This window comes from Corticium candelabrum, chromosome 3 (genome assembly GCF_963422355.1).
Source record: "Corticium candelabrum chromosome 3, ooCorCand1.1, whole genome shotgun sequence".
Lineage (NCBI taxonomy): Eukaryota > Metazoa > Porifera > Homoscleromorpha > Homosclerophorida > Plakinidae > Corticium > Corticium candelabrum.
Window position 1 is genome coordinate 6,696,686 of NC_085087.1, and position 11,850 is coordinate 6,708,535.

The 11,850-nt window shown below is 39.2% G+C and overlaps 2 protein-coding genes across 4 annotated transcripts in view; one reads left to right on the top strand and one right to left on the bottom strand.

Moving 5' to 3' along the window:
• The first annotated feature begins 399 nt into the window (after positions 1–399).
• On the top strand, positions 400–2,332 carry LOC134176820 (uncharacterized). 2 transcript variants are annotated; one of them, XM_062643482.1, is made up of 5 exons: positions 400–511; positions 572–895; positions 958–1,272; positions 1,354–1,644; positions 1,748–2,332. In XM_062643482.1, the coding sequence occupies exons 1-5, from the start codon at positions 445–447 to the stop codon at positions 2,074–2,076; spliced, it is 1,326 nt and encodes a 441-aa protein (XP_062499466.1). In that variant the 5' UTR covers positions 400–444; the 3' UTR covers positions 2,077–2,332. The 2 variants fall into 2 exon arrangements, with proteins under 2 accessions (XP_062499466.1, XP_062499465.1); XM_062643481.1 differs by having other exon boundaries at positions 958–1,284; positions 1,748–2,236.
• Positions 2,333–2,925: 593 nt separating this feature from the next.
• Positions 2,926–11,850, bottom strand: part of LOC134177381 (uncharacterized) — a 12,548-nt gene continuing 3,623 nt past the window's right edge. Inside the window, exons 3-9 of one of the 2 annotated variants that reach the window (XM_062644154.1) lie at positions 11,753–11,850; positions 10,224–10,514; positions 5,500–5,805; positions 5,116–5,430; positions 4,729–5,043; positions 4,350–4,646; positions 2,926–3,438 (exon numbers count right to left, since the gene is read on the bottom strand). The exon at positions 11,753–11,850 is cut by the window's right edge and continues 196 nt beyond it. In XM_062644154.1, the coding sequence (XP_062500138.1) occupies positions 3,095–3,438; positions 4,350–4,646; positions 4,729–5,043; positions 5,116–5,430; positions 5,500–5,805; positions 10,224–10,514; positions 11,753–11,850 (1,966 nt within the window). In that variant the 3' untranslated portion in view covers positions 2,926–3,094. Of the gene's footprint in view, positions 3,439–4,349; positions 4,647–4,716; positions 5,044–5,115; positions 5,431–5,499; positions 5,806–10,223; positions 10,515–11,752 lie in introns of both variants that reach the window. The other variant, XM_062644153.1, reaches the window with a different exon arrangement.

Consider the following 11,850-nt stretch of genomic DNA (forward strand, 5'->3'; position numbering starts at 1 on the left):
GTCAGTGTCAAGGAACGAAGGTGGTCGTTATGATTGTGTTGTTGAGAATGAAATTCACAAAAACACTTCATCGGCACATTTGACTGTGCAATGTAAGTAATGAAATTTGTAATTATTGAATACTAAGCTACTGATATACAGTATAAATTCTATACTGTTTTCACTTTATTCTGCACTAGACTAACTGTCTTGTTCCATTTATTAGACTTTGATGGTGTCAGTCTTAGTGTTATTCCAAGCAATGAACTTGAATTTGAAACACAAGGAACTTTAGTCATCAACGTGTCATCAGTTCCAGCTGCAACTGAGATACGTCTGAGTCGAAATAATGTTGTATTCTTCTCATCATCTAACGGAAATCTTAACAGACCAATAGGAACTGTCACAGTGAAAGAGAACAATCACATACAGTACATCTTTACTGTTGATAAAAGCTGGAACACTATGGTAACAGCATATGCTGAACATCCACTAGGGAGTAATACATCAACTCAAGTAATAACTGTACTTGGTGAGTTATGTGACAAATTTGTTGTTAAATGACATGTACATGTATTTCTGGTATTTTTAGCTCCTCCGGGTCCAATTGATGTGTCAGTAAACACCTCTTGTTATAACAATAATAACAGTTTACTTGTTAGGTGGACTGTGTACAGTAATGGTGGACGTGACATCAGCAAGTACACACTGAGATGGAGGAAAGGTTGTAGTCATACTCCAACTACATTGCTCAACTCAAAGACATGGATGGTATCAAACAATGCTAGATTTACACAGCAAGGAGGCAGTTACATAATACCAGGACTGGATGGTAACACAACATATTGTATAGACGTGGAAGCAACAAATAGTATTGGACCAATGTCCATGACAGTCAAAGCAACTACACTGTCTGGTGTGTTCATGACTTCTTAGTTACCTGCACTTGTAATATATGTTGGTATTGTTTTGTTGTAGTCCCAAACCAGCCTGAACTTCACTGTAATCCCACGTTGACCACAAATACAAGTGTAGCAATGACTTGGGTAGTCAGCAGCAATGGTGGTGATGACGTCTCACATTATGCTGTGGTACTGAGTGAAGATCTGAATTTCATGCAGACAGCTTATTCAAAGAATCTGTTTGTGGTTGACAATTCTGAGTTGACACAGAAGGGTGGAATGGTTACTGTGCCAGGTCTTTCTGGTGGAACAACATATTATGCAAAGGTTGTTGCAAGAAATTGTGTTGGTGCTAGTGTTCCTGATACACAGTCTTGCTCTACACGCTGTGGTCAGTGTATTTGTGAGTAGTTGGTTGTATTTAATTGTTGTTTAGTCTCATATAATACATTATGTTGTGTTGTTTTGTAAGGTCCATTATTGCAGCCGCGAGCAGCCAAAAAAGTATTTTTGTCTGATTACATCACACTGGCAGTAAAGGCTCCTGACTTGAATTGTCAAATTGACAAATACATTGTTAAAGACGTAGCATCTGCTGACGAACTCCAGTCATCATATTCTGTTGAGAATGGTATTGTAACTATTACCATAACGGGACTGGAGGCAGGAGCAAACTATACAGTTCAAGTGTATGCAGTAGATCACTCACAGGAACGTCCAATAGGGAAACCAGTCACATTTCAAATATCAAGCCAAGATAAAGGTAAGAAATGAAACGTGTTTTAATAGTGACGGTCAGAAAAAATTATTCATGAATTATGTAGTTTGAATATAAATATTAATAAAAATGTTGTATTACCTTTTAGTAACCTTAGGTGGACTGTCGTCGGGAGTCATAGCTGCAACTACTGCTCCGCCTGTCATCATAGTCGTGATTGTGTCTCTTGTTCTCTGGTGGTTTAAAGCCAGAAGAGCATCTTCAGAGTCCAGACCTCCACACGTCGAAACTACTCAAGATGTAAGATCTGATCATGATACTGTTATGAGTCAGTCCAGTGCCTATACTGCATTCAAGGCTATGGCAGGAGGAGGAAATCCAAGATCAGAAATCAGAATGCAGGAATCGAACGCCTATGGTGTTGGCAAGATGCAACAGCCTGCCCACCCTGTTCCACAGTATGAAGTTGTGATGTAAGGTAAGGTCACGTGATGGAATAACAAGCACTGTTTACAAATTGCACGCTTATAATATGGTGTTTTGCTGTTTGACTAAGCGCTAACTTAGTGATTTAGTCTTTTCTCGTTGTGCATGTCGCTTTGAAAGAGGAGTAATGACCTATTGACTTACCAGCAATGGTAAACAGACTGTGGCATCTTCATTCTGTATGACATCATCAGATCGTGATCTCCCGTTTCAATCTAGCGACCATATAAAACGAGGCTTCATTCATGCCATTTGCGCGAGTACACCCAAAGGTACAACACGTGCCAGGCGTTGGCGTGGTTGTGAGCATGCTCATACTCTAACCGGAACAGAGAGTAAACATGTGCTGCTTATCGATATTAAAGATATTTTAAACTTTGCAGACAATTAAAACATGTACAGGCACAGTAGTACGGGGATGTTGTGCAAGCCAGTACAGTACACTCACTGATGATGCTTAATTAATTGATTTGATTGCTAATTGTACATGCAGCACTTTTAGTAGTTTGTACTCTAGCTGTTTATCAGATGGTAAGAATCAGTTTTCACAGAATATCTATTTCTTAGCTATATAGGGCCTCGTTCACAAGAGATAGATGTTGCAATAAATTTAGAGGAATAGAAGAAATATTTTTAGCAGGAGTATTTGGCTAGCAAACGTCACATCTAGAAGCACTATCTAACACAAAATAACACCATAGTATTTATATTCAAGCAAAGACGTACTGCACTAAAATGCTGTGCTTATTCTCAATTAGTTACTTGACTATAGGCCTTAATTGTGCAAGTCCCAACAGTTATACTAGCTGTATATAGAAAGCACTTATTAGTCAAAACACGCATATATAAACACTTTTTTGTCTATAAACTATATGTAAACACAATGCATCACCAGAAGAAAAGTGAGCCACGGATCACAACATGCAGAATAACTCCTAAGCAATTTTGCATGTAAGTAAGAAACTCATCTACTACAGAAACAATCTTTGTTTATGTCCGACAGCTGTCTCTACAAGTTGGACACGGTTGCATTGGTAGTAGCCACTTGCATGGGTATCGTTGCATATGCTCGTGATTCCTGCATCTTTACTTCCGAGTCACCGGCTGTTCTCTCCCTTCCCACCACGCCATTTGTACTTGATTGTTGCATCGCTGTGTCTGAGATTGGAGTTTGCAATGGGTCTTCATATGTTAGACTTCTGACTGTCCTACTAGTCTCTCGAGTGGACTTGGTTACATCTCTCTTCTTTCTGTATAGACATATTATCACACCAGCAATGATGAGAATGATCGCCAACACAACTGCAGCAGCCACACCACCTACAACATCTGATGATAGACCTTTTTCCTCACCTAGAGACACATTGTCATATATATAGCCATCCTCTTGTACTCATTAGCGGTCTCTCCTGACTATTTCTAATTATCAAAAATTGCACAAGTACCCAGTGCTGCACAGTGGGGGAAGTGGGAGAAACAGATGCCGCTCTCTTCAATAAAGATTTCAACCCTACCAATTGAATCACAAGCTCTGAAGTTTGTCTTGAAGGGTATAGTCAAATTTGTTAAATTGCAGCAGTTTACAAATCGGCGTTAAGTTACTTTGTTTAATAGGTTTCTAATTTAACACCTGTAAAAGAGAAATATTACTAGCTGTTACTAAAAAATTTTTTACCTACACCAAGAAAGACCCTTTGAACCTCCAACAACTCTAAAGCCAGTACAAACCAAAAGAGAAAAGTGTTCAAGCAGCAAACTTTGGTCCCATGGGAAGCTCCCTAATCACAATCTCAAAACACTACAATCAAATTGTTCTACAAATTTCAATTTGTTTGTACTAGATAGCCCCTGACAAATCTGTATTGTTCTCACATAAGCAACACTAGAGTTTGTCTACCATGCAGTTATAATCAGTCTTCAACACTTAATTACTAGCTGGACTGGTATTGAATTTGACTAGACATATAGTAGCCCAAGCCTTAATTCCAGCCTCTTCAACAGAGTCTCAAACAATTAAAGCACTCAAGGTACCACATATGACCACTAGCTGTTTGTATTTGAACATGCTTAACTGAGGTACACTGTACATCAAATTAAGTGACAGATGACTCATAACTAAACATTTTGCAAGTGAAGAGAATACTGACATGCATATATAGTCACCCATGCAGCAGTGCTACTCAAACAACAGCGATGAGCCTGTACAACTTCATGACACCAAGCACTTCATCAACTCATCAACTATACAAAATTTCATTTCTTACCTTTATCTTGGCTTGATATTAGAAATGTGACTGGTTTCCCTATTGGACGTTCCTGTGATTGATCATGTACTGTATACACTTGAACTGTATAGTTTGCTCCTGCCTCCAGTCCCGTTATGGTAATAGTTACAATACCATTCTCCACAGAAGATGATGACTGGAGTTCGTCAGCGGATGCTACGTCTTTCACAATGTATTTGTCAATTTGACAATTCAAGTCAGGAGCTTTTACTGTCAGTGTTATGGTGGCATCAGACAAAAATACTTCTTTGGCTGCTCGTGGCTGCAATAATGGACCTTCAGATTGAAACAACACAACATAATGCATATAAGACCAAACAACACATGAATACAAACAACTACTCACAAGCACACTGACCACAGCGTGTGGAGCAAGACTGTGTAGCAGAAACACTAGCACCAACACAATTTCTTGCAACAACCTTTGCATAATATGTTGTTCCACCAGAAAGACCTGGCACAGTAACCATTCCACCCTTCTGTGTCAACTCAGAATTGTCAACCACAAACAGAGTCTTTGAATATGCTATCAGCGTGAAATTCAGATCTTCACTCAATACTACAGTATAATGTGAGACGTCATCACCACCATTGCCGCTGACTACCCAAGTCATTGCTACACTTGTATTTGTGGTCAACGTGGGATTGCATTGAAGTTCAGGCTGGTTTGGGACTACAACAAAACAATACCAACATATTACAAGTGCAACTACAAGTGCAAGTAAATAAGCTGTCATAAACACACCAGACAGTGTAGTTGCTTTGACTGTCGTCGACATTGGTCCAATACTATTTGTTGCTTCCACGTCTATACAATATGTTGTGTTACCATCCAGTCCTGGTATTCTGTAACTGCCTCCTTGCTGTGTAAATCTAGCATTGCCCGATACCATCCATGTCTTTGAGTTGAGCAATGTAGTTGGAGTATTACTACAACCTTTTCTCCATCTCAGTGTGTAATTGCTGATGTCATGTCCACCATTACTGTACACAGTCCACTTAACCAGTAAACTGTTATTATTGTTATAACAAGAGGTGTTTACAGACACATCAATTGGACCTGGAGGAGCCAGAAATACCAGAAACAAATGTCATTTAATTAACAACAAAAATTTGTCACATAACTCACCAAGTACAGTTATTACTTGAGTTGATGTATTACTCCCTAGTGGATGTTCAGCATATGCCGTTACCATAGTGTTCCAGCTTTTATCAATGGTAAAGATGTACTGTATGTGATTGTTCTCGTTCACTATGACAGTTCCTATTGCTCTGTTGAGATTGCCTTTAGATGATGAGAAGAATACAACATTATTTCGACTCAGACGTATCTCAGTTGCAGCTGGAACTGATGACACGTTGATGACTAAAGTCCCATTTGTTTTATATACAAGTTCATTGCTTGGAATAACACTAAGACCGACACCGTCAAAATCTAACAAATGGAACAAGACAGTTACACCAGCATTACACTAGCCGATATGACTCCAGCCAAACTAGCCCGTGCTAATTTGGCTCGAGCTAAGTACATTTAGCCCGTGTTAAATTAGTCCGAGCTAAACCATAGGGCCAGGCTTGAGCTAAACCTAACCATGTGTTACATATTTTCGTGTTACGGGACAACGTACAATACATATAGTATATTTCCTTCTGCATATTCCCGTATTTCTCGTTCCATATTCGCAACCTTGAAAGACCTTGATGAACATGTCAAAGAATCTTTTAGAAAGGTTTTGCACCGAAATCGACAAAATAAGATTGGAAGCAAAAACAGTAACGTCTTCTTCACGCACTTGCACAAAGCATGCCAAATGCACCACCACACCCAGTTAGCCCGGATAGTCTAAACACGCCACCAATCATGCCAAATTAGCACGGGACAGCAGCTATAGACTCGAGCCAATTTGGCTCGAGTCAAATCGTCTAGTGTAAAGCCAGTATTATAGTCTAGGGCAAAATAAAGTAACAACAGTATAGAATATATACTGTATATCAGCAGCTTAGTGTTGATCAATAACAGAGCTGCCAACTCTCCCGCATTGAGCGGGAGACTCCCGCATTTGGGACCCTTCTCCCGCCTGTCTGCATTTGGCGTCAAATCTCCCGCATACTGACCATTGGTGGGTGTGACTAATGGGTGTGGCTGATGAGTGTGCTGTTAGCATATCAATGTTTTATATTGTATATGTTTATATAATGTGTGTCAACTCCTCTTTTCATCCGACTCTTCTATGGTTGGTCAAAATATTAATTAACCGGATATAGGCGGAGTCTGTCAAGCAACTCTAATAACTATCATGCCAAGGACGTGCTGCTGTCACTCCGACGTTTGCACGTGGTACTTCACTGACTATCATGGAAGCGTACTTTTTTTAAAGCGAACCAAAGCAGGGCAGAGAGATACGCCAATCGCCCACCGGTCCCACTATCTGCGTCCTCAGAAACGTAAGTATTTATGAATGTCTGACCGTTGTCATCTAGATGTAGTTCTTGATTGCGCATTTAATTTAATTAATTAAGTCTATGCCTTCTACAATAACCTTAGGTGTAAGCATGCAACGCTAGCTACAGCCGTACACTTTTGCAATCTGTATAGTCAGGCAATCCTCTGAGGCTTTCTGAAACGTACATATCATTCCTGACAGATGAATCGATCAATAAACGGTTGAACCGAAAGACAGATGACTATGACTCATTAGGTCTTACAATATGAGGTAATCGGATCGCGAAAAGACAAATAATAACACTCTAGATGGATGGTATCAGCTAGTTTAGTGCTCCCATGCAAGCCAAGTAATAGTCTGAAAATGTGTTGAGCGCTGGAAACCGTGTCCTGATACAGTTGTGTAGCTTTTTAGTTGATAGGCTTTATTTAGTTATACTTTCTGGTAGTACGTACAAGCTACTCTATCATTGGAATTCATCAAACAACTAGAATAGTACATGCACGGATCAATATCTATAGTATATGTAGAAATAATTTAATAATTATAATTAAAAGTGATAATTCTGAATAAGAATAATAACTTAGATACAATATCACCTTAATTTTGTTAAGCGCTAGTGTATGTTGACAGCATGCAGTCGAGTTCCTTTCAATTTTGACTCTGTAGTCACACAACAGTAGAATGCATAAGGTACAGACGTAAGAATATTTTCACTCTAGCAGTACAATTGATTCCAGTGCTCTTGAGGGAACGTCAAGAGAACACCAGGTAGTAGTCAGTTGAAGACACACTTCAAAAAGAAACGGAAGTCAGTGAGAATACCGAACAAGCCGGAGGTTGCGACACACCACCGAAAAAGAAAAAGAAGACCTCAGCGTACACAGGATCAGCTTGCTATTTATCAAAGTTTAGCCAAAGTTGGACTCGGATGTATGAATGCATTGAAGCTATCACTAGCGATCCGTTTTCCTTCTTTTGCACTGTGTGCAAGAAAAAGCTAGCTTGTAAACATCAAGGAGAGCTAGATGTGAAACAACGTGTGGCCAGCACTTCCCACAAACAAATTTGCAAAACAGTTGAAGACGCAAACACAACTGAAATCTTTATGCCATGATGCTGTAGCAACTAAGGTTAGCAATTGATGTTATAATTCTACAAGGCGTAAAGTTGTTATCTAATTGAAGTGTTCCGTATACAGACGATAAGAGCAGAAGTAAAAATTTGCATGATGCTAGCACAAAGGAACATTCCACTTGCGTTTGCGGATTATCTTAGTCCAATGATCCGTGAAGTGTTTGATGGGCAAGTTGCAAAGGGTTATTCTTGTGCTAGAACGAAATCAACGGCAATCTTAAACTATGCTGTTGCACCTGCATTAAAAGAAGACCTTGTATCAGCAATGAAGAATAGCCCATTCTCTATTTTGATTGATGGTTCCAATGACACCGGATTGGAAAAGATGAATCCAATTACAGTAAGGATATTTGATATACGTCGCGGAACAGTCCAAAGCAAATTCCTTGACATGTGCACAACAACCGGACCAACGGGAGGTAACGCAAAAGAGATTTTTGCTAAGATGAATCAAGTACTGTCTGCTTGCAACGTCTCTTGGGATAAACTGTGTTGGTTTTGGCATAGATAATGCTAGTGTGAACATTGGCAAACACAACTCTATCAAATCAAGAGCCTTGCGTGCTAATCCGAACATATACTTCGTAGGCTGTCCTTGTCATCTTGCTCACAACACTGCATCTGCTGCATCTCACCGCTTTAGTGTTACTACTGGGTTTGATATAGAAGATTTGTCTGTAGATTTGTTCTATTGGTTTGACAAGAGCACTAAACGCAAGAGCACACTTCAAGAATACTGTGTATTCTGTGATGTCACCTACGCTGCGGTAGTTAAACATGTTTCTACAAGGTGGCTCAGTCTTGCAACGGCGGTGGAACGTACCCTGAAACTGTATGAGGGTCTTCGCACATATTTTCTTTCAAAAGATGAATCCCAAGCACGCTTCAAACGACTTTCGCTGCTCTTCAGTCAACCAGTTACGGAAGTGTACCTCCTATTCTACCATGCAGTACTTCCAGTGTTCACGCGCTTCAACTTGTTGCTGCAGCAAGAAGACCCGTGTATTCATATCCTGCACAGCCAGTGCGTTGAGTTACTTCGCAAGCTTCTTTCCAAATTTGTGAAGGTCGCAGTAATCAAGAAGGCTACCCATTTAGCAGAAATTGACTATCACACGAAGGAAAATCAATTGACTGATGACACACTCTTTATTGGCTTTACCACCAAACAGAGATTAGAAAAGTTAAAAAGAGAAGGAGAAATGTCACCTTCAGTCGAAAAGAAGTTTTTTGATGGTGTACGTCAGTCCTATGAAGCGGCCACAAAGTCTATCTTTAACAAATTTCCTTTGAACGATGATACCCCTAAGCATGCTCAATTTGTGGAGTTTCACGACAGAATGAATGCTCAGTTTACCGACGTAGAATACTTTGCCGATCGTTACAGCACAGTTCTGCAGCTTACTTCCGAACAGTGCAATGCACTGTTTGATGAGTTTGTAGATTACCAACTCTTAGAATCAACAGATATTCTAGACGACACATGGAAAGCCACCAATGTCCAAGTCGAAGAAGGAGAGATGCAAGCTGTACGTCCGGATGCTATACGGAATTTCTTGGCCAGCATGAAGTCTGCAGATGGCTGTCGACCAAGGTATCCTAACCTGGCAAAGGTGGCAAAACTTGTTCTTGTTCTTCCCCATTCTAATGCTGGGGAAGAAAGGCTATTTAGTCTCGTTCGTTTGAATAAGACTAGCTACAGATCCGCTGTGTCTTTGGATGGTACTCTACCAAGCATTATGACAGTGAAAACTCATCTTTCCGACTCGTCTACTAAATTTGACCCACCCAAGGAGTTGCTGGAAAAAGCGAAGAAGGCCACAAAACAATACAATATAGTACATTGCAACTAGTTGCAAGAATGTCCATACTTGTTTAGTTTATCTAAGCTCTCTTGTAATATTAGGCAGTAGTACAAGTTCTGTATTTAATATAATTAATTAATTAATTGGCGTTGGTATACCTAACTCACTTTGTGTGGGCAGTAATTGGTTGTACATTTGACATGAATTTGTTGCACTTAATTAACTAAGTGTATTTTAATTAATAAAGGTTTCTACTCCAGTGGGTCATGCAAATATTTAAATTTTGATAATTAGATATATTATCTAACGCATAGTATGATAAACTTTATTGATATTAATGTTACTGTGGGCGTGGCAATTTTTTTATCTCCCGCATTCTCCCGCATTTTTTTCTGCAAACTCACGCATTTTGATTTGGCTAGGTTGGCAGGTCTGTCAATAATTACAAAATTTCATTTAATACTTACATTGTACAGTCAAATGTGCCGATGAAGTGACTTTGTCAAATTCATTCTCAACAACACAATCATAGCGACCACTTTTGTCTCTTGAAATTGAAGATATTCTAGTAATACTCGTCCTTGTACCTGAAAGAAGTGTCTGCTCTTGTAATGTTTGCATGTGACCATCACTGTTAGTAAATATCCAGCCAACAGTCGGTACAGGCACAGTCATAGAAAAAATGCAGTTGAATTCTACAAAGTCTGCACCCTCATTCACAGTTTGATCAACAGGAGGAGTTTCCACAGATGGAGCAGCTACAACCAAGCAAAAAATTGACAGACACTCCATAATAAAGTCAGTTACTACTACACCATACATACACATAAATGCACACATGCTCATTCACTCCTTTATAGTAGTAAGTTACACACTGGTATTACAATTACAATTCTCAATAGTGTGTGTAGCTCATTACAATAAGAATAGTGTGTGTAGTTCAATAGTGATTATTGTAGCTCATTACAATAAGAATAAAACTAAACAAAAATAAACATTGGATTAGTTGTGATATTTCTTGTTGAAACAAGTAATTTTGCTTTTAGTGGAATGCTAGATAAAATGCTAAAATTAGGTAAATTTAAAGTTGCCTAAACCTTTTACATTCAAATATAGCATAAAATGACTATAAAGACAGTATACCATTGCATGCCTTCCTTCCTTGGCATCCTGTTCCTTGTCAATATCAACAACTATTTCAGGTATGAGCAAGAAGAAATGGGACTTTGTAAAGTCGCGTGACTTAGCAAGTAACATACTCAAAATGTATACAGTTAACTGACATCCAGTGTGTGACTGTGTACATAGCTGGCTGACTATGTCCATCACACTCAGAAATGTGCCATGCTCTTAGTTTGATCCAATCATGGAATGGTATTTCTGATGATCATACATGCATGGAAACCAGACACAATGGACAAACCACCAATCAGATCTGCAAAACATTAAAAAAAAGTTTGTACCAGAACAGCGTAATTCATGTTTGTGATTGCCAGCTCTTGCTGAAAATAAACAGAACTTACCTGTCTGCAACTGCTAACAAGAAATCAATCACTTTTGTAGCTTAGACATTTATACGGGAACCTAACATTACATAACAATGACTGATACTTATGTCCTATATGTGATAATTCTTGTTACTGTACTTTCGACTACAGACTATATATTTCTCCAGTAACTAACCTACCTGCCAACGGAATTCAAAAAGGGGAGAAGCTGCATGGCTGTGCGAAACAAAATGTCCACATTGACACACACACACACACACACACACACACACACACACACACACACACACACACACACACACACACACACACACACACACACATACACACACACACACACACACACACACACACACACACAATTTGTCCCATTACGAAGTTACTTCTAATACCCTATGGTCATTACCTAATTGTCTTAACTACTGTGATGGTGATTTTCCAATAAATAAACAATCAATGCAATCAATGCAACGACATGACATACTTACCTCCCAGTTGAAATAGAAATTTAGTGCTGCTTATGTTTCCTGCTTGGCAGTGTATTTGAAGAATTGTTAACCTGCCTGGTACATTGACAAACAGCTGT

What these genes read in the sequence shown, in the direction of transcription:
- LOC134176820 (XM_062643481.1), top strand. Translation starts at nt 445, where the DNA reads ATGGTAACAGCATATGCTGAACATCCACTAGGGAGTAATACATCAACT. An exon ending in ACGCTGTGGTCAGTGTATTT is followed by an intron (nt 1,285 to 1,353) that starts GTGAGTAGTTGG and finishes TTGTTTTGTAAG; the next exon opens with GTCCATTATTGCAGCCGCGA. An exon ending in AATATCAAGCCAAGATAAAG is followed by an intron (nt 1,645 to 1,747) that starts GTAAGAAATGAA and finishes ATTACCTTTTAG; the next exon opens with TAACCTTAGGTGGACTGTCG.